The following is a 27,930-nucleotide window of genomic DNA, read 5'->3' as shown; positions in this document are numbered from 1 at the left end:
TATTCGCGAATTATTCGCAAATTATTCGCAAATTATTTGCAAATTATGCGCGGAATATTCGCGAATTTTTCGCAATGTTACTGCAGAACACGATAACTTTTGCGTTGTAGTGTACTTTAGCGCTAACATCGCTATGTGCAAGTCCTGGTTCTCTCCCTCTGAATATTAGAACATCCTTGCAACGCAGTAATTACCGAGTCCAGATGTTCGCGAATTAGGTTTAAATAGGATTAAAATTATACACGTTATGGGAAAAAATTGTAACAATACTGTAAATTAAAACTTGTGTCAATAAATTCACCGTTATTTCATCAACCATATCAATAGTATATTAATTCGTATATTGTCTTTATTTCTATTTATTTGTTTCACGCCTCGGACAGATTTGTATTGCGATTGCCAGAATATCTCAAAAAGTGGCTTAAAACGAGATTCAATAAGTCTGTTTACTCAATTTCTTCCCTTACCGAAAAAAAAACCGGACACGTAATTTACAAGTACACTTCATGGGGCCCTTAACGTCAAGTATGAATAAATCCCTTCACACTACACGGCTTACGTATCAGTGACAATTTCATCAGCGATAGCAAGAGAAAGCCGGGAGGCCCGGGGTCGCCTTATCTAACACTGACATAGATACGGTTTGGCCTCAACCGCTTGTCGACTGTTAGAGGGAGGCACTGCGTTTTGGGAGGTACGTGTTCCTAACTATGCAAGCTATATTTCTTTGCGTGTTTCTTTTCTGTTTTGCTAGCATTGTATATACGTGTATATTTTGTTTATTATTTATCACACTGAAATGGGGAAAAAATAAAGTGTAATGAGTTATTTACTTCAAGGTTTGGTCCGTAAGTTTTCTCTGAAACTTTTGCCACGTGACAGCAACATGTATTGATAATGACCATGATGATATTAATTATAAACTGACAAATAAATTAATAACGTCAAAAACGGGATAGCTTATTTGTATTAAATCTAGTATTATTTAAATGCGATCACTAATGATAATTTCAGCTGTTATCGAATCTTCTCATATTTCAACGTGTCAAGAAAAACGATTTACGAGTATTATTAATGGAATATAAACTTGCGTATGTGAATATTGATTTACTCCAAAGTCATTAATCATGGCAGTTAACTATAAGGTTAGAGTATGGGGCTCTGAATGCGAATGTGACAGCCGTATCGAGTAACGGGGCTGGTGTATTACACCTGACCAACTGTGAGAAAATATTGCTCATGTCATATGACAGTTTTGGTGCCAACATAATAGAAATGGACGGTAATAGCAATTTAGTAAGATTACTAAACGATATAGGTAACATTACTAAATCATTTAGTTACATTACTTATTCATTTCGAGATATTATGCATTCGGCATTTCTATTATATCACCAAAGAAGTAATACATTGCAGGACAAAAGAAAGTATACAACCATGTTTGATGGTGGCTTAAATGAAACAAACAAGAAATGGTTATCCAATGATGATGTATTTGATACGGGTATCATAGTTGTGTTTTGGACCTTGAGTTTGCAGTGTCTTGGCGATAGTTTTCTACCTAGAAGTTCTTTAGCCTGGCAGTTTACAATAAAACCATTAAACAAGTAAAATTATCAAATGAATAAGTAGTATTAGTAATCGAAATAGTATTTATTGCTTAATCAGTGTCACCACTTTCACAATCATATTTAGGGTATGTCACAAACTGAAATTAATTGAACGAAGTCGTTATCTGACATCGAACTTTTGAACTATACCCTAAAGTGTGCGAAGTTAATCGATGTACAACTGTTTTTACTGGTAAGGATAGTGCGTCCGTATCATAAAAAAGCTACATGTACACTTGTTCAAAACAGTGCAACGTGCGCCGCAATTAGCTGTGCAGAGTTGCGTCCCTTGGGCGTGCCAGAATCGAATGATCGTTCGAATCACGGTTCTCCCCGATTAAGCCCAACTCACTCACTGAAAGCAGTGCAACGCAATGTGTACAAGCAGCATGTCTTCGTGAACATTTCCAACACACTTGTTTGCAAGTTGCATGTAAACTATTCATATGAACTATTATTTTAGCTTTGTAAACTTACAATGAAAAACGATATATAGTAAAAGACGATTTAATGTCCAATATTAAAACCCTTGTCTACATCAATGCTTTACATCAATGCTTAGTGTGGGATTTCCGTTTGTCTCAATCTACATGTTATTTCACTCGAGTAAAGGAAAAAACTAAACTCTATTTTGAAACAAAAATAAAATAATTTCGTAAAACATGTTTGATTAACAGCGAGCGACAAGTCCTGGTATTTGTAAAAAGTTCTAGCACTGGCATATCTGCATGACATTTAATAACAACTGGTGATTCTAGAATGCATTGGTTTACACCGTCTGCAATCCAACCAACCCACCCACCCATCTTACCCGTGGAGATTCGGGGTAGAAAAGGTCTTCGGCAACACATGCTTGCCATAAAAGATGACTATGTTTGTCGTAAGAGGCGACTAACGGTATCGGGTTGTCAGGCTCGCTGACTTGATGCATGTCATCGTATCCCAATTGCGTGGATCGTTGCTCATGATGTCAATCACTGCATTGTCTGGTCTAAACTCGATTATTTACAGACCGCCGTCATATAGCTGGAAATTGCTGAGTGCGGCTTTAAACAACAAACAATCAAGCAAACACTCCCCCATCTGCCCGCTCGCCCGCCTGCCCGTCTATACTCAGTCACTCACGACGATATATGATATGCTCTCCTAAAAGAGAGGTGGATATTCGAAAATAACACATGATTACAGAGACACATAGGTGTATCGAGTGATGGGTAGATAAGAAAAAGGACCCGTGTGTAACATGACAATGAACAGACCATTTTGGAGGTGTGTTGTGAGGGTGTAGTGATTGAGTATGGTTTTACGCCGCTTTTAGCAATATTCCAGCAATATCACGGCGGTGGACACCAAAAATGGGCTTGACACATTGTACCCATGTGGGGGAATCGATCCCAAGTCTTCGATGTGACGAGCGAACGCTTTAACCACTAGGCTAACCCACCGCCCCCATAAAACAAGAAAGACGACAGGGGGTGTTTTACAAAAGGATGAACGTTTGAGATGACTTGATAAGTAATGGTTCATGCCCCCAAGATTGGCCAAGCATTCATTAATACGACATGGCATGGTGCTATTCAATGTCACAATGACAATATCGGGAGGTCTTGTCCTCTCCTGGCCCAATTCGGCTAACATAGCGGTCGCCTTCGACTTCGCCGTTCACGTCTCCTGATCATGCCCCGGACGTGCTCTATCGGGAGAGGATGAGGCTCGTTCCTGGCCTTTGCATGCTGGTGATGCTTTGCCGCTGGAGCTAGTCAGTTACAGTCCGTGAACGGTGGGCACGGGCGTTATCGTCTTGAAAGAAAAAAAATCGTGGAGCATCGTGATGCACAAAAGGCACAACATTTGGCGCTTGCATGCCTCGGTGATACTGTCCAATGGCCCTTCCATGGTAAATATGCACTGGCGTTCTGGAAGTCATCGTGATCCTGCCTCATATCATTACCGACCCTCTATCTGTCATGTGACTTACGTTGACGTTCTTTAGAGCGTCTTCAGACACGTCCACGCCAGAGCAGAAGAACCGTGAATATCCAGGCTGGAATAGGTCTTCAGCAACCCATGCTTGCCGTTAAAGGCGACTGTGCTTGTCGTAAGAGGCGACTGACGGGATCGGGTGGTCAGGCTCGCTGACTTGGTTGATCCATGTCATCGTATCCAAATTGCGTGGATCGATGCTCATGATGTCAATCACTGGATTGTCTGGTTCAGAGTATTTACAGACCGCCCTCATATAGCTGGAATATTGCTGAGTGCGGCGTTAAACAACAAACAAACCTAAGCAGGGATACCAGAGTGAAAACATACGAGGCCATCGGCGATTCCCCCAGTTTTGCGCTGTAAATACCATTGACGTTTAGCTTGAATGTGTCGATTGTTAACGACAGCACAACACGTGATCGTCGAGCATGCAAACGATTTCTAATCGTCTCGTCAGTAACTTGAACTCAGGTGACCTGGCCCAATGGACAACGATTTGATAAAATGTTTGGGAACAACGTGTAAAGCCAGTTTTCTGATTTATCGAACCTGGACTTGTGTTGTTGACCGAGGGGGGCGATCCTCAACATTTTGTGTCTGCAGACATTTGTCCCAACGTCTGCCAATCACAGACTGAGACACACTGAACATATTAGCTGCCTCTCGCTGAGTTCTACATGTTTTAAGCATGCCAATAGTCCTTGGGATGTTCCCATGCTATATACGATCACAAATACCGCATTAAAAAACGATTTTACGTGTTACTATAGATAATGGAAATGAACAATACTAATGGCCCAGAGCGATTTCATGAGCTTTCCCTGAAGTGAAACAATCAAGAATGACCCCATACTCCCGCGCACGAAGCAACTGCATTGCCCACGTGCAATATTTCGGCTGAGTTGTGGTGTCAGGTTTTGGTTCTGGCAGCATTTGTTAAAGCTAATATTTCTTCTGACGACTGACCATCATATATTTCATGATCGCCTACCTTTTTGAGGCGGTGGGGTAGCCTGGTGGTTAAAGCATTCGCTCGTCACGCCAAAGACCCGGGTTCGATTCCCCACATGGGTACCATGTGTGTTGCCCATACCTGGTGTCCCCCGCCGTGATATTGCTGGAATATTGCAAAAAGCGGCCCACAATACAACTAACTCACACTCACTCCCGTTCCTGTTGTGTTTTGGACAGTATCTTATTGGATCACATAAAGTGATGTGAGGTGAAATGGTGTTTAACGTCGCGTCCAAGATTATTGCACTTATATAGCGACGTGCATGCACTTGAGTGTGTGTGTGGCTGCTTGTACTAGTCCGGACTGATGCCGATTTATAGTGCTAGCACACTAAGATACCATGCCGCAGATTAACAAGAATACCCCACTCGGACACAGTATACTGACTCCAAGCCGACCAGTCCTTGTTTTAGCCCCTTAATGCCGAGCACCAGACAGGGTAACAACAAGTACCATCTTTTAACGTCTTTTGATATGACGCGGCCGGGGATCGAACTCCGGACCTTCCGCTCTCCGGGCGGACGCTCTACCACTAGACCACGGAGGCGGTCGCGTATCACATAAAGAGGCTTAAGAAAGACAACCGTGTAACACAATGCGATGATCACAACAACTGGCAACTTAATGGACGATCATGCCCTGCCTTGAGTCACTTTCACTTGTCACGTTTGAAGGTTAAGTTCATTTCTAAACCGCCTCGCCTTTGTTTTGTGTACTATAAGTTAATCAAGTGATATCTTTTTTTAATTTGTAATGTGATCGAACAGGTTTTATAACTATTATTCATTTCTAAAGCCTAAAACACTGTATATTTATCTCTGCTTTAATTCGGCCTTACCAATACTTAATTTTTTAATTATACTAGTGCATATGCACTTTACCATAGCAGAAGCTGGTGATGTTATCATCAGTAGAGATCTTGATTGAATGCTTTGTGGAACTTTTTTTTATAGTTGCAGTTGATGTGAAGTCTATTTTATCCTGGGTATGTTGTAGGTATATGCACTTGACGGTCATTGTCTATTTTGAACGTGATGAATAATTTTAACATCTCTGCAGGTCAAGGTTGGAACGTGTAGCGCTAACAAGCATTCCCGTCATTATCCACACGACCAGAGAACTGAACACGTGACAGTTTATATATTTATATAAGTACAAGGCGTCTTTAACATAACGTAAAGATTAAAGGCGATCCTTTGGAAGGAAACAGTACTGCTTGCATGATGACGGACAAAGATGTTTGGCTGTCGATGTTGACCTGTGATGGTGAGGGCAGAGCGGAAGGTCACCCCAGGGATTTATATCACTTTGAAGAAAGGTACAGAAGAACACCGTCACAGAATAGTCTCAGAGAAAAGTGTAGTATTCGGCTGAAGAAGACATGTTCCAGACAAGCCATAAAGAAGACTGTTTTGGAGAATTTCCCATTTCTGAAGATAATGCGTGGTTACAACATTCTTCGATATTTACCGAATGATGTCATTGCTGGAATGACAGTTGGTATTATGCAAATTCCACAAGGTAAGTCATAGGATTAAATTTCAATAACCATTTTTATTTAAGATTCAGTATTTGTAGATGTTTCTTATCAAATTTAGTTTGGTTCACATATCAGGTAAGAGGGGTAATTCTTCATGTTTTGTTATTGGTTCCTACGATTGTCAACATGTACCCCGATTTCTGTCATAATATAAATAATTCGATGGAGGTGGCCTATACTCGAATTAATGCAGACCTGAGACCATGAGAACACCAGGTGTTCGTGGAAGTATTTGAGGTAGCCTAGCTTTACCACGTGCACTGATTCCCTTCTTATGGCCACGATGTGACTGAAATACTCCGATGTGACGTTAAATTTGAACTCACCTGTTTGCAGTATGATTTCAAGTCGTAAAACTGTTCGACTAACGTGTCTGAATCAAGCGGACATTCATGGTGTTGACTCAGGACTTCTAATCCCTTCAACGCTGACATGAATGCAGTTTAATTTTGTGTTTTGTGTTTAATACCTGATAACAGTTAAATACTTCCACGTGGCTTTGCTAAAACACTTACACAATTATATACAGTGAGTCATGATGACTCTCAGTTTTCAGGGGGAAAGTTAAACCGCTAATCACAGGTTACCTGGCTTCATTGATTACAACTGTCAATGGATCAGAAGCAGCTTTATCAGAGTCCCTATTTGTTTACCATTGAATGTGTTCGCCTTACTTGACACAACGTTCAAGATTATGTGCAATCCGTTATTGCCAGTCGAGCTCCCGGCTACTAGGGGACAAGTGAAGGAGCCCTTTACTGTTAGAGACAGGATATGTTTTCGGGCACTACTTCGAAACATTCATTCTCGGCAAGGAAAAACCGAACCATTTTCTTCTGCACGTCACTCTTGTCCAGCAAACAAAACACTACAGCAAAATTAGTTAGTCCAGTATTTTCCGGAACAAACTATTCTCACAAAAAATCAAAAACAATCCAAGTTCTCCTCATCCCCAACCCCCCACTCCCCCTCCCCACCAGAATATCACATGGTCTCTGAAGGCATATTGCGTTTATTTAGCATTTCAGAGGAAAGCGTGCCCACAATTCAAAGGTGATGCTAAAATGTATGTAAAATGCTTATTATAGAACATTTAAGGATGAACCTATCTCTAACCCATGCTCTCGCGAGAAAGACATATGTTTTTACTTCTTTCAGACATATCTCTCTGTTCTGTATCATTTCATAAGTACATAACTTCCAAATGATAGAGAACAAGATGACAGTCATATGAAACATATCCCATATCTTAAAAATCATTTAATTTAGGTTCACATTTTAAGCCATGACATTCATTCAACAAGTACCAACACACATAACTGTGGTGACAACTTAAATCATTTACTTGCACTATCCTAATGTTAAGAGAGATCAATATTTTAGTATTTAAATAATGTTGTCAAATGTGATATATCTTTGATGCAATGAAAGATTATATTTTTTTTTATAAAAGCATTTCAGAGGAATGTGTCTCAAGTAGCTTCTCTATACATGCAGTTATGTAAGTGAGTCAAGTCTTTCTACGTTGGCAATTTTATAACCCAATTAAGAACACTTTTCTGTTTTCTCAACAAGGTCACGTGGGACAACTTAAGCACTTATATATGACAAATAGCATGACGGATATTAACAGTGAACAAGCAAGCCAATTGAAGACCAGTGACGACGCCTTTACAATGACCACCCGAAACTTGAAACACTTGTTCAAAAATGCTACAGTAAATTATTTCATGAAATTGTATGCGTAGAGATCTCGTTGAGCGACCGCATGTTACCTATGGTGTCTCCTTAGGCAAGTGATTTTCCTGCCCACTGACCCAGCAGTGAATAAATGCCAGGTTTGATTAGGTTGTAGTTTGACTGAAAACCTTCCAGCGTTGCTTAAGGCATTCGCTACATGGCCGATGCGACGTTAAATTTTTACTCACTCACTAGTAAGGCAGCATGGGTTGTATACCACCTCGGGAGATGGTGAGGTGAGGTGAAATGGGGTTTAACGTCGCGTCCAAAATTATTGCACTTATATAGCGACGTGCATGCACGTGTATGTGTGTGTGTGTTGCTGCTTGTACTAGTCCGGACTGATGCCGATTTATAGTGCTAGCACACTGAGTTACCATGCCGCAGTTTAACATGAATACCCCACTCAGACACAGTATACTGACTCCGAGCCGACCAGTCCTTGCTTTAGCCCCTTAATGCCGAGCGCCAGACAGGGTAACAACAAGTACAATCTTTTAACGTGTTTTGGTATGACGCGGCTGGGGATCGAACCCCGGACATTCCGCTCTCCGGGCGGACGCTCTACCATTAGACCACGGAGGCGGTCCGGGAGATGGGAATGATTGCATTGACGGGATACAAATATGTATCGTCAAGGGCTTTCACTTGGTTACTGGAACTGCGCATTTGTTACATGATAATGAGTGTTAACAAAAGGAATGGCACCCAAGGCTGTACAAAAGCATATATATGTACGCGTGTTGCAGCACACATACCGATTCATTTTACAATAAGTTCTGGCTAAAACTTAAATCACACATAAAATAAGTAATGAAAAAACTGAGCACTTCATGTGTATTGGAATCTGTCAAAACCAAACATGTAGACCCGTAAGTTTATCTCGGTTTAGACAGGTGATCCGGATTAGTGAGATCTGAGTAAAACGTGTCTCTTGCTGCCACGGCATAAACACGGTAGACCGAAGAAGCCACATGTTTAACAATGTACTTCTTTGAAATATTACGTCGGTTGCTTGTGAACGATGTTTACACATAAACCTGTCCATAAACTTGTCCATAAAAAGTGTCCTTTAAACCTCCTAATCCATTCTTGCGGGTTTCTTTTCACGTTCTGTTTTGGGGCGATCGGGTAGCCTAGTGGTTAAAGCGTTCGCTCGTCACGCCAAAGACCCGGGTTCGATTCCCGATATGGGTACAATGTTTGAAGCCCATTTCTGGTGTGCCCCGCCGTGATATTGCTGGAATATTGCTAAAAGCGGCGTAAAACCATACTCACTCACTCACTCATGTTATGTTTTAAATGTACGTGTATACTTGACAAGGTGTCTCAATCGAAACAACGGATTATTGATTATATACGCTGACTTACTGGAATAATAATAATGTTTCAGAAATATAATGCTTCAGTTTACATGATTGGCGTTTCAACACACGTGGTTTCCTCCTCTAGGGATGGCGTACGCAGCACTGGCTTCTCTCCCCCCGATCTGCGGCCTCTACACGTCCCTGTTTGCCCCACTCATCTACTTCTTCTTCGGCTCATCCAGACATGCTTCCATGGGTAAGTTACACCCGGCTCGACACCCTCCATGACCTCGGCAGCCGCGCAGGAATCCATGTTGGAACTAGGTTTGTGCACGTGACTATCACCTGGCGGCAGCCGTTATCCTTTAAAAACGGTTCAAATAGTTTTGTTTGCTTTTGTTTTCAAGAAGAAGTGTGCCTAATTTCTCTTTTGCACAAAATATACAACAGCACAAATGTCTAATACATTATACATACACTAATATAGGAACTATATGCGGTGGGATCCGGTGTTATGCGGTTTACAGGAAATTCATGGAAATTCCCTACTCCGTTGGTGTCCGTGGTATTGTGTAGGTGACGGGAAAGGCCGAGTGAATCCGAATGGGTTAGGTAAGAGAGTGGGTGCGTTTTGTTTAACACTTGAACTGTGACATGCATTTTACAACATACATGTAGTACATGAATAATGGCAATGTGGCAGTGAGAGTGTTGAATGTTGTGAACAGTATTTCGATTACATCGTCAGAATTCGGAGAATACATCAATGATCAAATGACCACACAGGTACCGCATTGGTGAAACCCACGACGGAGGGCATGGTACTGACACCTATATGTTCATAACTGTTGAAATTCTAGATTCGAACAGAGACCAGCATCTCTCAGTACGTATTACAGCGAATTGAGGCGCGTTAGATTATTCGGCCACCATAAGTTCTCTCCGTTGATACTGTTACCAGAACTTTGCCCTTTTAAATAAAAGCGACAAAACACTTTCCATAGTCACAAGAAATCTGTGTTAAAAGCAGAGTCGAATGTACAGTTGCGACTCCATCATGAGCATGTGTTTATGAATCACTATCAAAAAGTGAGGATACCAGGTGTTCGGGGAAAGGTTAGCGTATCCTGCTCCACCGGTGGCACCCGTCACACACACGTGGTAAACACGGGAACACATGGGACGGTAATGCCAAATATATATCTACGTAAAATATGTTCCGTATCCACTGATGTGTAAGAGTTTAAAGGAGTCATCGAGGGATACTCCGAGGCTAGAAGACCCCAAGTAAAATGTGACTTAAACGCGTCACCATGGTATTTCATTTCTGTTTGTTTGTTTTTGTATAACGCCGCGCTCAGCAATATTCCAGCTATATGACGGCAGTCTGTAAATAATCGAGTCTGGACCAGACCAGATCATGAGCATCGATCCACACAATTGGGATCGATTACATGAATCAACCAAGTCAGCGAGCCTGACCACGCGATCCTGTTAGTCGCCTTTTACGACAAGCATAGTTGCCTTTTACGGCAAGTATGGGTTGCTGAAGATCTATTCTACCCCGGAATCTCCACGGGTCGCATTTCATTTCTGACAGAATCTGATGTTATGTCTTTTAGTTAGAACTGATGTGTTGGAACCTCAGTGTCGATGACGTTAGGCCTGTAGGGCTTAAGAAGGGCTAGGAATGAGTGTATTGGGTTACAGTCAGATTAAAGAGAAATAATTTAAACAGCTAACGTTGAGTAATATAAGGGTTCTTGCTCAGCTATATGTCTTATCTTACTGCCCACGACCTTTCAGCTTTGTGGGGTTGTATAATTTACGTCCAGGTAGGGGAGTGTTGGCATGTGACATTGTTTGTGTGTCCAGGGCGGGCCTATTTGAACAGTGGATGGGGAGATAATAGCATCACGGATAGGGATGAGGAGGAATAGAAGGAAAACATAATGTGAAGGATGCAGAAATGAAGCAAAATGTGAGGGCAAGCGAATGAAGGAATAACATGTTGGGTTGTTTCTACTTTGACTTAGATGAAAGCGACAGAACCCTTTCCATTATTAAAATCCTCTGGACCCCATGTCCATTATACCATTCCTACTATTATAATTATCATGTGTTTATGAATCGTTATTAAATAGTGATGACACCAGGTGTTCGCGAAAGTCACATGATCATATGCATAAGTGTCTAAAAGACATCTGCCCACTTCAATCGTCCCGCGTCTGAACTGCCCACTTCTAGGGATGCGTCTGTATCCTTGGATGGACGAGGTTGTTTTTAATTGGCACATTTATTCAGACTAAACACTACGTTTATTGGATTAGGCCGTTGTCTTAATCATAATAATTTCATGAGTTTTTGGAAATGTACATGCAGATTAATGCTGAAGTTTTGAGCAGTTTCTGAGATCATAATTACTTGCAACAGCTACCATAGGAACAAAATCACAAAACTAAGGGGGTGATAATATATTCACCATTAGGAAGGACAGCAAGAGGCCTATTCCTGATACAGGTTGTAGACATTTACCACCATGTCGGTCCTACAAAATAACGCCCGGGAGCGTCCGGAAACGTCCGGTCAACGCGGGGAGCGTCCGGAAACGTCCGGGCAACGTGGGGAGCGTTCGGGAACGTCCGGGAGAATGATAGTATTACTAAATGAAGTGTATTCTATATAATTGTGTTCTTGTAATAATTATGACAAAGTGCCGTTAATGAGGGTGCTTACCCCCTCCTCCCTTGAATCACGTATAGCGTCTAATTATTCACTCTGAGTCTCATTTCTCACCTCTGAATCTCGAATACATTGAGAAAAGGGGCGCGATCTGTAGTTACATTACTGAAACGAATATCAAGAAACTATTTACATACACCTCTGTTCTTTTTAAATGTTGAATCTGCGTACCAAATACGATTTTATTTTATTTGAACTGACGCGGTGGTCGTAAGTTAGTCTTTGAAGGATACAATGTAAATTTGCTTATGTAACATTCTGTTTACTATATATTTCATTAATAATATTGAAAGAGAGACATTTTCAAAAGTTTCGTTACATTGGACCAACAATGCCCCTGAGAGCAAATATCTTAGCATATTTCATAAATCATAAACTGTAGAATATAACATTACAATATTCAGTTTCTTTGTGCTGGTATACAGTTATTTCACTTTAACTTTTAATTTAAGGAACATCATGGCTATGTTATCTTGTGGAATGGCATATCTACAGCGTGTTGTATGACCATGATTGAATGCTTTCCAATACTTGACAGGTACGATAGCGGTCGTGAGTCTGATGATAGCCGCGGTGCTTGACACACGCCTGGCAGCTGACACGGGCATTCCTGGAACGACCTTCAACTTGACTCAACCAGGGAACCTTTCCGACCTTGACATTGAGAGGGCCACCGATTTTAGAAAGATAGAAATTGCTACAGCACTTACCCTTGTGTCCGGCTTGGTCATGGTAAATGTCGTTATTCTGTCAGTAACAACATACTGGGGAATATCGGGGTGCGTCAGTCTAATGTGTGAAACCATAGAAGTGAATGAGATTGGTTTAGACGTTTACAACGTTGGTTAAACCCACGAGGACGGGTATGATGCTGAGGTAAAGACCAGTTATAGTATTCTGGCATCTGTAAGGGACGCAACTCTGATATGCGAATTGCGACAACGACTTGGATATGTCTGTGCCCTCGGACATGAACAAAACATATTGCCATATAATTGACTTGGGGTATGTTTATTTTTTACTTAACGCCGCACTCAGCAAGTCCAGCTGTAAATAATGACCATGCAATCATTTAGTCTGCTTTTACGACAAGCATGCGTTGCTGAAGACCAATTCTAACCCGCATCTTCACTGGTCACTTAGGCTATGTTGTAATGGAACCAGGCCATATAGTGCCTTCTAATGGCGTGGCGGTTTTAATGCGTTAAGTATTAAGTCTCAAATATTCTACGTATTCTACGTAAGTCAGGTTCAACGTCACACGCTTTCAATGTCTTACAAGCGTGTATCTTGATGGAATAGTTCACGGACTGTTGGTGGTGACCTAAGGATAAATGTTATACATCACACAAGTATAATTATGTATTCAGTGTCTGTGCATGTCTATGTATGTATGTCTGTATATCTGTTTGTCTGTGTACCTGCATGTTTGCCATGTCCATATGTCTGTTTGTCAATCGGCCAGTATGCCTTGTCTGGCTGCTCTCTATGTCTGTCTGTCTGCCTGTATGTCCTGTCTATCTATCTGCCTGCATGCCGGGTGTTTGTCTATGCCCGGGCTATCTGCCTGTATGCCCTGGCTGTCTGACCGTCTGGCTGTATGCCCTGGCTGTCTGGCCGTCTGGCTGTTTGCCCTGGCTGTCTGATTGTCTGCCTGTATGTCCTGGCTGTCTGGCCGTCTGGCTGTATGCCCTGGCTGTCTGACCGTCTGGCTGTATGCCCTGGCTGTCTGATTGTCTGCCTGTATGTCCTGGCTGTCTGACCGTCTGCCTGTATGCCCTGGCTGTCTGGCCGTCTGCCTGTATGCCCTGGCTGTCTGACCGTCTGCCTGTATGCCCTGGCTGTCTGACCGTCTGCCTGTATGCCCTGGCTGTCTGACCGTCTGCCTGTATGCCCTGGCTGTCTGACCGTCTGCCTGTATGCCCTGGCTGTCTGGCCGTCTGGCTGTATGCCCTGGCTGTCTGACCGTCTGCCTGTATGCCCTGGCTGTCTGACCGTCTGCCTGTATGCCCTGGCTGTCTGGCCGTCTGCCTGTATGCCCTGGCTGTCTGACCGTCTGCCTGTATGCCCTGGCTGTCTGACCGTCTGCCTGTATGCCCTGGCTGTCTGGCCGTCTGGCTGTATGCCCTGGCTGTCTGACCGTCTGCCTGTATGCCCTGGCTGTCTGACCGTCTGCCTGTATGCCCTGGCTGTCTGACCGTCTGCCTGTATGCCCTGGCTGTCTGACCGTCTGCCTGTATGCCCTGGCTGTCTGGCCGTCTGCCTGTATGCCCTAGATGTCTGGCCGTCTGGCTGTATGCCCTGGCTGTCTGACCGTCTGGCTGTATGCCCTGCCCTAGATGTCTGACTGTCTGGCTGTATGCCGACTATTTGTCTGTATGTCTGGCTGTGTGTATGCCTGCCCTAAGTGTCTGTATGTCCCGTCTGTCCATGCCCCGTCTGTCTATGCCCTGTTTGTATGCTCTGTCTATCTGTCTGTATGTCTGTTCTTATTAATGGGTGTCCTGACTATTGGTGTCCGGACTAGGCAGGTTTCACTGTATTCCCTACAGATGGTCCTGGGGAAGCTTGGGATGGGCTTCTTGACGACGTATATGTCGGAGTACCTCATCAGCGGCTTCACAACCGGCGTCGCCATCCACGTCGTGTCCAGTCAGATAAAGAACGTGCTTGGGTTAAAGGTCAAGAGATTTAATGGTGTCTTCAAGGTCATAAAGGTATGTTGGGAATATTAATCGAAATCATACCAGTCTAAATATTTATTTTTCAACATGATCAAAGAGGAGCGAGTGAGTGAGTGAGTGAGTATGGGTTTTTCGTTGCTTTTAGGGACACCAGAAATGGGCTTCACACATTGTACCCATGTCGGGAATCGAACCCGGGTCTTCGGCGTGACGAGCCAACGCTTTAACCACCAGGCTACCCAACCGCCCCCAAAGAGGAGCGAATGGGGCAGAAATTTCTGAGTGATCGATTTCAGTTGTTTTCATCAGGTTTTGGGAAGGTGGGGTAGTCTAGTGGTTAAAGCGTTCGCTCGTCTCGTCAAAGTCCCGGTTTCGATTCCCCACATGGGTACAGTGTGTGAAGCCCATTTCTGGTGTGCACCGCCGTGATATTGGTCGAATATTGTTAAAGTAACATTAAAGTATAAAATTAGTTCTGCTCAGATAGGACTTCAACCAGCGACCCCCAAGAAAACACCCGCAGCCTTATCCTTCGTCATCCTTCACCAGTATGACGGTGAAAAGTGCTCACACTGTCAACCACTTGCTCAAGGCATAGCGTATCAATGTGATATCCCCCGAGGGCAGATAAATCATTCTGCGGTTATTGAAGGTGGTCACCGAGGTTTCATTCAGAGCGCGACTTATTCCCTTAATGAGGCTCACTTTATCGTGGGTTGTCCTATATACATGTGTCACTTGGTAGCTATTATAACATTTGGTTCGTAGACACGGAATTACTTCTGACGTATTTATGCCACGAGCTAATTCCGTCCTCCCAGCATGTGACTATTTCTCCATGGCTTAATTTAAAGAATCTCTTTCCACTGGTGTCATCACTGATTTCAATGATCCATACATTTAATTTTCACTGTTATTTTGCGCCCGACGAAATCTGTTTTGGTTAATGATTAAGAATGGTTATTCTCTGGCGTTGATGTTTGTTTTTATCCTTCTGCATCCTACTTCATCCTACAAGAATGATAAAACTTCAAACTTGAAAGAATATATTCGTATTTTTTAAGAAAGCACTCTTAAAATTACGATTTACCAAAACGTGTGTGGACTACAATTCGCGATCGTCAATTTATGACAAGATGTCGTGATAGCGTTTAACCACTGATTCACGCCATGTTTTCTCATCAGACGTGGATAGAGATATTCCGGAACATCGCGGACACCAACTGGATACCTGTGGTGACGTCAGCCGTCAGCATGGTCATCATATACGTCATCAAGACACAGATCAACGAGAGATTCAAAAAGAGGCTCCGCATCCCTGTACCCATTGAACTTATAGTGGTTGGTAATATACCAAAACTTGTACTATACTCAAACGGAACTGTCTTAATGTCTTATGTCTCTTTTTTCAGATTTAACGTGTACTGGTGTTTGATTTCACTGTGATTGGATCACATATGTTTTCTAAAAAATGATTCGTTAAAATAAGATGTGAACATATTCAAAATTTTGAATACAAATCCTGGCCAGCATTATTGTTTTCTGAACACGAGGTATGATTAAATACAGTTATCATTATCCATTGTCGTTTAAAACTGAAAACAAATTTGAGACTTTCTGTTTACTCAAATACGCAATAATACTTCAGTGATAGTCATTATCAATAATTACAACTATTAGCTTAAGTAATAACAAAACATTATGATCGCATATACTTGTGCATTTGAGTACACGGAAATGATGACATTTCGCTTTATTAGTGAGTGAGTGAGTTGGGTTTAACGCCGCTTTTAACAGTATTCCGGTTATATAGCGGTGTGTCAGCTTAATGTGGGAGGAAAGCCCGAAGTGATGCAGGTCTCAGACGTTTACCACTTCGGTGAAACCCACGAGCACGGGTATGGTGCTGACAAACCTAGAAACATAATCGGGGCACATCGGGTTTCGAACCCACAATCATAGGTTTCTGGCGCGCCCAAGGGACGCAACTCTGCACAGCGAATCGCGGCGCCTTAGACGACTTGGCCACCCGTGCCCCCTCACTTTATTAATTCATATATATGGATACATATAGGTTTGGTCAATATTTGCCAAACATGATGATTTTTAGGGTTTTCAGGAATGTTTTGTCTAAGTGTAAATATTCCAACATTAACTAGTATTTGACCCAAACTGATTTAGTTAAAGCCGGTATCAACATAAACTCTTGCAAGTGATCGAACGAAAGCATGCCATGTGTCAGTCATATGTAAACTTTCCGTAACGTTTGACTTTTCCGGCCCAAACTGGTCCTTATTATAGTTCAACCTTTAAAACAACTCAGTGACCTCTGGTGTTAATACTCAACGATCGCATGACATTTACGGCTCTGATTGGGCCAAACTGGTCATTATTATAGTTCGACCTTTAAAACTACGCAGAAATACTCAAAGAACGCATCGCTTACCCACAAAGTCTCGACCCTTATTAACACAGACCCACGCCCAGTGTTGAGGGTTTCATGTACCTCTTTTGAAAACATAATGACCATTTGGTGGCGTACTGTCCACCCGCGTATTTGTCACATGTACATTACTGTGGAATTAACGTCAACATACGATCATAGGAGGTACCGTGAGCATACACATATATGTGCGTCTGGTTCTTGTTACAATCAGGACCAACCAGGGGAGCATTTGTCTTGAAATCACGAGTTCTGTATGTGTCTGCAGGTGATAATTGGAACAGTGGTTTCGCATTTCGGACAGTTTAAGAACAACTTTAACGTCAAAGTCATAGGAGAAATCCCCGCAGGGTAGGTATTCATGGTTACATATTTTCTATAATTATTATGTATTACTAAGAATACTAATATTTTTGTATTAGTGTGTTAAATACTTTTTGATGGTACAGTTAAATATAATGAACGAGTGAGATTCGTGGAATCTGGGATTCGAACTCACGACCATCGGGTCCTATCACGGTGAAGGGACGCAATGGTGAAGAGACTCCCCCAGCCAGTTGCAGTGCTTTGCCCCGTTCCACAAAGCGATGTGAGTGTTAAGACGATCGTAACTCCCATATTTTAACATAAACTTACGACAGTCGTAGCTTTAAGATCGCTTTGTGGAACGGGGTCCTGAAGGCCAAATAGTCTCCAACGCCAGCAGTGTATCGTGAGCAGCCGGACCCTACATCCAAGCTTCATGTGTCCATATGATCGTCATGTGGTTGTACTGACAGTAATATATACTCCTTTCATGCAGTATTCCCCTGCCCAAGATCCCTGACGTCAGCCTAGTGACGTCACACATTGGCGATGCCGTCATCATTGGAGTCATAGCCTTCGCGCAGTCAGTCTCGATGGCTAAGATGTTAGCGCTCAAAAACAAACAGACGGTCAATGCAAATCAGGTAGGGAAAACATTTGCTCATTTGCGTAATAGAACACACCATCTAAACCAGATGCGTAACGTTTAGATATCTCTTGTTATACTCGTTATCTGAACCCGTTTTGGTACGAATGAAATAAAGTACAAGAACTGTTCTCAGTTATGATATGAGAAACGTCATTTGAACCAGATGCGTAACCACAAGGGTGAGTGAGTTTAGTTTTACGCCGCTTTAAACAGTATTTCAGTTATTTCACGGCGGGTCAGCTTAATGTGGGAGGAAGCTCCGAAGTGATGCAGGTCTCAGACGTTTACCACTTTGGTGAAACCCGTGAGCATGGGTATGGTGCTGACATTTCACATAACATAATAGGGCGAATCTGGGATCCGGACCCACGATCATAGGCACGTATAAGGGAGGTAACTCGTCGGATTCCGACGCCTTGGACGACTAGGCCAACCGTGCCTTCTTTAACAAAAGGGACGTCAGAAATGCTTAGTACTTCCGCTCGTCACGTGGTAAACATTGGTAGAATATGTCCGCCAATAATAGCTTTAAACAGTGATTACTCCAAGCAATGCTGAATTCGAGAAGTTATGGGTGTTTAGTTTCTTCTTTCACCTAGCCTCATTTTCTCGAAATTTGAGTGAACTCATCAAAATACATTTTTCGAAACAAACTGTTTAATCCGTTCCAAAAGCCGCTTAGATCACGACAAATAATTAATTGCGATCGCTCTCAACTGCTGGGTTAAAAACTGAATGAGTTTGCTTTGTGAAGCGCGACTCGATTTAAGAAAATCGCCTGATGTCCAATCTCCAACTCAGAGTAACATGTTCAGTTTGTTTCTCCATTGTATCGACTCAGCATATTCTCGACATATCACGTATCAGAGACGTTCTTCTATCAGACTTTGTGATTTGGTTGCCTAGGAGATGTTTGCGTACGGTGCCGGGAGCGTCCTCTGTTCCATCTTCTCTGGCTACATCCCTGCTGCCTCTGTTGCTCGCAGTGTCGTGCAGGACGGTGCTGGGGGCATTACCCAGGTGAATCTACAACGACCGCTGAAGTAGATCCACCAAACCCTTTCGAAAAGACTGGAACCGTCTTTCTTATCGGACAGAAACTCTGGAATATGTCCAGGAATATTATCATTTAATATCATATAATCGCTGGAATGTCCTGGAATAGTATAAATACCTTATGTATGTCACTGTCAAACAAACTTAACACTGTGTATCCAACCATACGGGGTACATTTGTCTAAAATTAACTTATTAATGTATTCATTTTCCCGAGAAAATAAGAGAAATATAAATTTAAAATTAATTTCTTAAAGCGCTTACCAAATCAGAATGTGACACACCAGCCATGTTCGGCATCTTTGTCTGAATTTAGCAACATGGTCGTAAACACATTTCCACAGAAAATTAGAGAATAAACTCATAATATATTCTTTAAAAGCCCACCAAATCAAAATGAAACAAAATGTACACCGTTAATCATTCCAAACACGATATTTTGTATGAACTCAGTAAATAAAAATTGTGGTGCAAATGTCCCATAGAAATTTGAGAAAATTAAAATCGTCATTTATTGCACTGTAATCGATTGAAAAGGGGAATGTGTTTTTAAGTGTTTCTGTACACATATGTCTTGTGATGTCCGATCTGGAGCTTGTTCCTACTGTTGTCGCAGATCGCCTCCCTCATGGGCTGCTGTGTTGTGTTGGTGGTGGTCATGGCGGTCGGTCCACTCTTCTACTCTCTACCCTCTGTGAGTACATATATGCTTTATACTTTTTAAAATTAAAAGTTATCTTTTTAAATTGTTGTTTTATGTCCGTGTGATGATACAAAAAAAAGGTCATTTCTCACAACTGATTGACCCTTAAAAATGGTTTGGTTCTTCATATAGCAAATTTAGATTCCGGTTCCGCTATTATTTCCGTTCCGAAATTTCATTTTTGATGTAACTCGTTCTGGTGACCAGCAAGTCAATTTAGTTTGGAGTGGTTAGGAAATCAAAACTATAACATAAATAAAAATGACCAGAGTGAGAAACAAGAATTCTTTTTTAATGTGGACAAATAACAAGATTAAATGTAGTACTTATGTCACCCTAAATAAGTAAAGTTGTCCCTAAATAGAGGGAGCAGCAGGAGAGTGGGTGAATGTTGTTTAATGGCGCAGCCACCAATATTCTAGCTATAGCACTACGATCTGTAAATAATCGTTTATGGGTCAGGCAAACCGATGATTGAAACACATTATTTTAAGGGTTATTTTCCAGAAATTTCGCTATAAATCGTCCCTGTTTTCTGATTTTTTTGCATTCCCAAAAGCATGATAGTCAGTCCTTAGAATACAATTGTAAGAATTATTGTGTCTGATTATTCAGTGTGTCCTGTCCTCGGTCATTATCGTCAACCTGAGAAGCATGTTCAGGCAGTTGTTACAGCTCCCCGTCCTGTGGAGGAGGTCAAAGTGGGATTTTGTGAGTTTATGTAGAGCGAAATCGTCAGAGATGCAACACACAAACAGGGCATGTTTCAGTATCAGCCATATGGTGTTACTTTGCAATTGCAACAGTCTGATGAAGATGTTTCTGTATTAACACTGTAATGTTGAGATGAAGATGAAAAGTTTACATGGATTTCAACTTCTGATTGTTTCAAGGCGACGTTTACTTGATAAATGTACAAGCATCTCTAGCGAAATGTTGCAAGTGCTTGGTGACGGTACAAGCATCTGGAGCGAAACGTCGCAAGTGCTTGATAAATGTACAAGCATCTGTAGCGAAACGTGACAAATGCTTGATGACGGTAACTGGCATATGGTACAGAAACTTGGCAAGTGCTTGATAAATGTGCAAGCATCTGTAGCGAAACGTGACAAATGCTTGATGACGGTAACTGGCATATGTACAGAAACTTGGCAAGTGCTTGATAAATGTGAAAGCATCTGTAGCGAAAGGTGACAAATGCTTGATGACGGTAACTAGCATATGTACAGAAACTTGGCAAGTGCTTGATAAATGTACAAGCATCTGTAGCGAAACGTGACAAATGCTTGATGACGGTAACTGGCATATGTACAGAAACTTGGCAAGTGCTTGATAAATGTGCAAGCATCTGTAGCGAAACGTGACAAATGCTTGATGACGGTAACTGGCATATGTACAGAAACTTGGCAAGTGCTTGATAAACGTGCAAGCATCTGTAGCGAAACGTGACAAATGTTTGATGACGGTAACTGGCATATGTACAGAAACTTGGCAAGTGCTTGATAAATGTGCAAACATCTGTAGCGAAACGTCGCAAGTTTTTGACAGAGGTACTATCATCTGTACCGCAACGTGGCAAGTGTTTCATTAAGATACTAGCATCCGAACCGAAACTTCATCTTTACATACATTGATTCCACAGTTTAAGAATGCCTCTTGAAAATAAGTACAGCTATTTTTATCATTGTCTCGAGGGGTGTCCCATTATCGTTGGATCAATACCAGATATAAAAGAAGCAAAATAGAATATAGCAAAGAGAATCGCTCGCACTTGGCGTTGTGTTTATGTACAAAAGTGAAAATCCTACCTTTGCAATATCTTTTGGTTATTTTTAGTGGTAACTTTTGTCTTGACATCATGACTGAAGTATACCCTAATATGTCCCATGTGCCCCCAGAGTATATGGGTGACAACTCTCATGTGTGTGATCCTGCTGGATGCTGACGTCGGCCTCGGGATCGGCATCATTTTCTCCATCCTCACCGTGGTGTGCAGAACCCAAAGGTACGGCAACACAATACAGAAACATTCTTAACCGAGTGGGCGTGTATTAGTTTAGTCAGATCCTGGACTTGTGGGTGCGTGGTTGGCGAGAGGGGTGCCTCCATTTTCGGACAACTTTCATGCCAACCTTTTATGGGTTTTTTTTTATATTGCGTGATTTGGGAGTATTGTGAACCAGTAGATTTTTCAATTTCCTTGATCCGCATCTGATTAATCATGCAGGATTGGGTGCCCATATTGTTCAATTTAATGCTTATATGGTGCAGACATTATGTTCATACTTATTATATTAAGTGGTTGTCGTTCGTGAAATGGCAGATAGCTTTAAGTAAATAAAAGCGACAAAAGCGGTTTCCGTAATCATAAAAAAAATCTTTGCTTAAGGCAGTGTTCGATTCGGGCTTCTGCTCATGAGCCTATAATTATGATTCACTATCAAATAGTGATGATACCAGGCAAGTCAATTATTCACCTGAAAAAACACAAGAACGGATAATACAAGTTAAAGTAAGGATGCTTAAGACTTTTTATCACCGGTGCGTCAAATTTGAAAATATTCTCCACGTGTTTACCATAAAAGTCCTTTGAACCTTTGAGCAAGAGACGTTCTTTGACATCTCGACTGTAGCTCATGTACATGCAGACACCAAAGGCTGGAGCTGCTGTGTTGATGACATAAAGGCACAGTGTCTAGTGGGAAGTTGAAGTCATCCTTCTGTCATACAGTTGTGGAGTGTTCTTATAGTTGTTGTTTTACACCCGTTATCATCACTATTTGAAAGTGATTCATAGCGAGTGAGTGATAAAGTCGGAAACGACAATTGACTCTGTTTATGGCAGTGATTTAAGGGTTTGTCGTTTTTTGGCCAAAAAAACCCAACATGGCAAAATATTATAAGTTTTCTAGGGAATAAACTCGGCCTTAAATAAGTGTTTCGAGAATAAGGAAAAAAAGAGGCCGGTGTCTCGATCAACTAAAGTTTTACCATTAACAAATTGTAAATTGAATACGAAACCATCCTATTAAGGTGAATGGGGACTATTTCGGAATTGTTGACTACTTTTATACTTTTTGTCAGATCCGGGTTTACGTTAAAGGGCGAAGTAGATTCCACATCGCAGTACAGATCAAAGAAGAGGTACGAATGTGTAAGTAACTGTTATTCAAGATTATCCTAACTCTTCTACTCATACACAGACCTACGACAGTCTTGGCGCTACGAGGGCGCTAGTGGTTACAGCGTTCACTCGTCACGCCGACGACCCGGGTTCTATTCCCCAAATGGGATAATGTGTAAAGCCCATTTCTGGTGTCCCCCGACGTGACATTGCTTGTATATTTCTTAAAGCGGCGTAAAACAATACTCAGTCACTCACTCGTAGCTTGATCTATTTGTGGAACGTGACCCAAGGTCAACCAACTCGCTGTTCGCTGTTCAGCGTTTTGCCTCTTATGCGTGACATCAGATGGTGTGTTCTATTCCAAATTGAATTATTGTTAAAAGCGGAGTAAACTGACTGAGTGATTCGCTCAATTACTCACCAGCATCACAGATGCTCTTTCGTGTTCCAGCCGTCTGGGGTTGCCTTGCAGTATTAGTATTGGCTCGTCACGCTGAAGACCCGAGTTTCCTGTTTGAATACATGCTGTAAACCCATTCCTCTTGTCCCCCTCCATGATATGGCTCAAATATTACAAAAGAAAATCATCGAAAAGCCATACTCACTCATTCATCAATTTATATTTATCAATGTAAACTAGTATTTGACTTTGCTTGTCAGCACAAGACACAGAGGATATCTATAACGTAACATACTCACTGTTTCAGAATATCCTGAATGTTCGCAGGTAGCCAAGTAGTCTTAAGCGTAACAACTCGCCATTCAGAGTTGTGCCCCTTAGTTGTGTTAGGATCAGGTGGCTGATCGTGGGTTCTCATCCCAGGTTGTCCCCGATAAAACTTTGTCATCACTATGGTATTTCAGAGCTAGGTAGATACATATTTAACCGTTCTGCATTTTGTCAATAAATCAAATAAACAACATTATTTACAAATATATACAAGGATTATTTTTAAAAATGCACTATTTACGAGAAATGTCAACAACTGAAACTACTTACCAGATTAGATTCACAACGATGCCAAATATTTGTACGACATACTTTCTGATATAATTCGTGTTCCTGAGTTTTAATTTCTTTTCACCCTCAGGTAAAAGTTCTCCAAAGCGTGAAAATTTTGACATTTGAAGCGCCTCTATACTTTGCAAATTCGGAACAGTTTGTTCTTAAATCTTTCACCGATTCTGGTGTAAATCCTATGAAAATAAAGAGGAAGAGGGCAGCACTGGACGCTGAAAAAAGAAAAAGGGAAAAAAAGAAACAGGTATTTAATATTTATTAGTAAAAGTAATAATTGTGTTTGATGCCAATTGGATGATAACATGAGCACTACATATCTGACCCGTGAAAATCCGGGGTAGAATAGGTCTTCAGCAACCCATGCTTACCGTAAAAGGCGACTATGCTTGTCGTAAGAGGCGACTAACGGATCGGGTGGTCAGGCTCGCTGACTTGGCTGATGCATGTCATCGTATCCCAATTGTGTGGATCGATGCTCATGATGTCAATCACTGGATTGTCTGGTCCAGACTCGATTATTTACAGACCGCCGTCATATAGCTGGAATATTGCTGAGTACGGCGTTAAACAACAAACAAACAAAACAAAACTACATATCTTGGTCCAATCAGAACAAACAGACATGATTGCATTTTACGGAATATTTCAGCAGAATGGGAACAAGGACTCACGGAAGGTGAAATTCGAAGAAACGAAGGAAAAGAATGGACAACCGACGGAGCCAGAATCTCAGAATGACTCGGATGTTGACTGTATCATCTTGGACATGGCGGGGGTCACCTTCATAGACACCATGGGCGTTAAAGCATTGACTCGGGTAAGTAGGAGTTGCTTAGATAGGAAATTGCTATTACTATTATCATTGCTATTGTCATAGTCAGGCGTAGAAGTTGAAGTCGTAGTTGTAGAGTAGTTAGCAGCACAAATAAAAATCAACAATGCAGCAAAGAGGGTTTGATGATCCTGGCGCAGTGAGGCTGGTTAGGCTAATCATCAGCTCAGGGCCCGTGACTTATTATTTTTTTTTATCATCAGTAGTAGTAGTGATGGTAGTAGTAGTAGTAGTAGTAGTAGTAGTGATGGTAGTAGTAGTAGTAGTAGTAGTGATGGTAGTAGTAGTAGTTGTGATGGTGGTGGTAGTAGTAGTAATGGCGGTAGTAGTGGTAGTAGTAGTAGTAGTAGTAGTAGTAGCAGTAGTAGTAGTAGTGATGGTAGTAGTAGTAGTAGTGATGGTAGTAGTAGTAGTTGTGATGGTGGTGGTAGTAGTAGTAATGGCGGTAGTAGTAGTAGTAGTAGTAGTAGTAGTAGCATTTGTATGTTTTATTTACTTGTTATTTTACTCGGCTGGAAGCAATATTAAAGCCATTCTACGACGATCTGTATCTAATTTAGCAAGTTGTTCGACAGCATGATCAACTAACCACACAATCGCGGAACCAAGACACACAATGTCACCGAGCTTGGCCCCCTGTTCCCAAATGTAAGGGCCCTAATTCTGATTTACAATCGCTACCGTGCTATCATTCATATAATGATGACATACATATTTTTCATCCAAAACTGGCTTTCACAGGAGATATCGTTGCAGCCATTGTGGCGTCATCGGTATAAATGACATCACTTTTCTCTCTGCCAATCAATGTGGCCAGCTGTACTTTTGACACTGGTTATTCCTGTTTATTATATTATGTGTGTTGATTGCAGTAAATGTTTTAAAACCGATAATGTTGTTTATTTTTATTTGATAACAGATTCTATCCATTATAGCTATACTAAAGGTAAAGCTATTTTTCCGTCGTCGGGCAGTTAATGGAAGACCTCGGGCTTCTGCAAGTGATATTGCCCTGAAAAATAGTGTTACCCTTATAAAATAACAAGGTGGGATGATTGTGTTGTGTAAACATCATGATGATAAACATCATTACTCTGTGCATTAACTAAGCATTCATCTGATGAAGGAGCAAGAAGTAGCTCTGAAACATCGTACAAAGAATAAAAAGATATTCCTATCCATAAAAAAGTGTCATGAAAACATTGCATATTTTGAAATACCTCTTAGATGCTTATACGATAACAACGAGCTTTACGTACACTTCATATGAATCGGTCAATATTTTAAACATCTTTCCTGTAAACACTGAATGATTTCCAGGTTCTGGTCGAGTTCGAGTCCGTGGACATCAAAGTATTGATTGCCGGCCTGAGAGGTAAGCTTGTTTGTCCAGCTCACTGACAAAAAGACCCATGAAGATCCGGGGTAGATAGGTCTTCAGCAACCCATCCCTGTCGTAAAAGGCGACTATGCTTGTCGTAAGAGGCGACTAACGGGATGGGATGGTCATGCTCGCTGAGTCGGTTGATGCAAGTCATCGTATTCCTATTGCGAAACGGCTGTTTTCTGTTTTGTTGTAATATAGATAGAAATATCAGGTCCATATGTAAATATATAAAATATGTTGCAGAGGAAGTAATTGACATCCTACAGACGAGCGACTTCATCCCCCAGCACAAACAACAGCTCTTCTTGGACATGCAACAGGCCCTTCACTCTCTCGACAACACCATTCCCATTTAGCCATTGGTTCGTACCTGGAGATTGAGTATGGTATGCGTATTGGAGAATATGGACATTCGCATAGAAATGTAGAAGATATCCCATTTGTCGAGACAAGTAATGCCAAACGTTATGTCTTGTTAAGCATCAGAGGTGTGGAGAAAATATCGGACGTTAAGATGCTTTAAGAACAAACGAGAAGAAGCATTCGTCTGATCAATCTCTTCTGGATTATTAATGGAATGGGAACCCGATACCCTTCATAACACACCCGAAAAGGTGAAGAACACTGGCGCTAGTATCATCGGCAGAACCAGCAAGAGATTCCACAGCACACCAGTTCCACAATCTTTGCATTGGCTGCCCATTTGACAAGGAATAGAGTTTAAAGATTCTTTCACTCACTTTTCAGTGTTTTCATCAAACAGGTCCAACGTATCTCTGTGATACACTATCCAGACATGAACGAACAGGATGATAGAGATCTGCTATTCTCGATCTTCCGAGAACATAGAAACGTCACCAAAAATCATTCGGCTGCCGTTCCGTCATTTATACTGCTCGAGTTAGGTATGAATGATGAAAAGGATTGTATTCTTGGCTGCCATTTCTAAATCTTTTTTCTCTCTATGTACAAAATATATGTAAAACTTGGCATCCAATACTATCTCGGAATACAATCTCGAATACGTGATATTGTACAACTTGTCATGCAATACCATCTCGGTGTACCATCTGTCTCATAGTTCTATTTTGGCATACCATATGGTCTTCCGTACTTAGTCTATCTTCGTATGCTAACGAAGTGTACAACTTGGCATATAATTCATGAAACGTTGTCATGCATACCATAAGTTCTCGCTGCCGCTAAACAAACATCTGAGGACATCCCATTACGGGTCACGACCTTTCGCGAACTTTGACCGACCACTAAAACGACTAACAAGACATCAGCCAATTAGAAAGCAGCTTTCTCGAGCTTTAGGTTGAAAATATGTTGACACAGTTCTCGATTAAAATTTTGAAGATTAAAATTTTGAAAACTGAACAAACGAACATTTCGGAACGTCTAGCTATAGTATATCGTTGCGATTGTATTGCAGTGCCTCCCACGTACTGTACAACGCCTCCTCCGTTCAAATGTTTATCGCACGGAAGCGAGAGATAGACGATGAGTTTAACGGAATCAGTCGTACGGGCCGTGACTGTCGTTCGGAATACCCCGTGTTAACGTTTTCGAGGTTGCATGATTAGAAAACATCTTTTCGACTGTCACTTTCATGATCTAGTAAGCGACGCTTTGTTTGGTCGGATGAAGGGTCGTTCTGACGTGACCCGTAATGGGATGTCCTCAGATCTTTGTTTAGTGATGGCGAGAACTAAGATCTGATTCTAATGAGATTGTGCTGGGACATCACTACTCAACCATGATTGTAACATAATTACA

General features: G+C 41.6%; 1 protein-coding gene across 2 annotated transcripts; it reads left to right on the top strand.

The window, feature by feature from the left end:
* The first annotated feature begins 592 nt into the window (after positions 1-592).
* LOC124114655 (prestin-like) lies at positions 593-27,214 on the top strand. Of its 2 annotated transcripts, none has more exons than XM_046475329.2 (17): positions 593-694; positions 5,671-6,132; positions 9,344-9,454; positions 12,479-12,672; positions 14,493-14,657; positions 15,810-15,965; positions 17,336-17,418; positions 17,870-18,017; positions 18,929-19,042; positions 19,695-19,772; positions 20,397-20,492; positions 21,680-21,786; positions 22,866-22,935; positions 24,000-24,173; positions 24,582-24,746; positions 26,082-26,136; positions 26,392-27,214. In XM_046475329.2, the coding sequence occupies exons 2-17, from the start codon at positions 5,832-5,834 to the stop codon at positions 26,502-26,504; spliced, it is 2,130 nt and encodes a 709-aa protein (XP_046331285.2). In that variant the 5' UTR covers positions 593-694; positions 5,671-5,831; the 3' UTR covers positions 26,505-27,214. The 2 variants fall into 2 exon arrangements, with proteins under 2 accessions (XP_046331285.2, XP_046331284.2); XM_046475328.2 differs by having other exon boundaries at positions 24,579-24,746.
* Positions 27,215-27,930: the final 716 nt, after the last annotated feature.

The sequence above is a fragment of the Haliotis rufescens genome, unplaced genomic scaffold, assembly GCF_023055435.1.
Source record: "Haliotis rufescens isolate VD_foot unplaced genomic scaffold, xgHalRufe1.0.p SCAF_7, whole genome shotgun sequence".
NCBI lineage: Eukaryota > Metazoa > Mollusca > Gastropoda > Lepetellida > Haliotidae > Haliotis > Haliotis rufescens.
The sequence above is the reverse complement of the archived record's forward strand: the minus strand, read 5'-3'. Positions and strand labels throughout refer to the sequence as shown.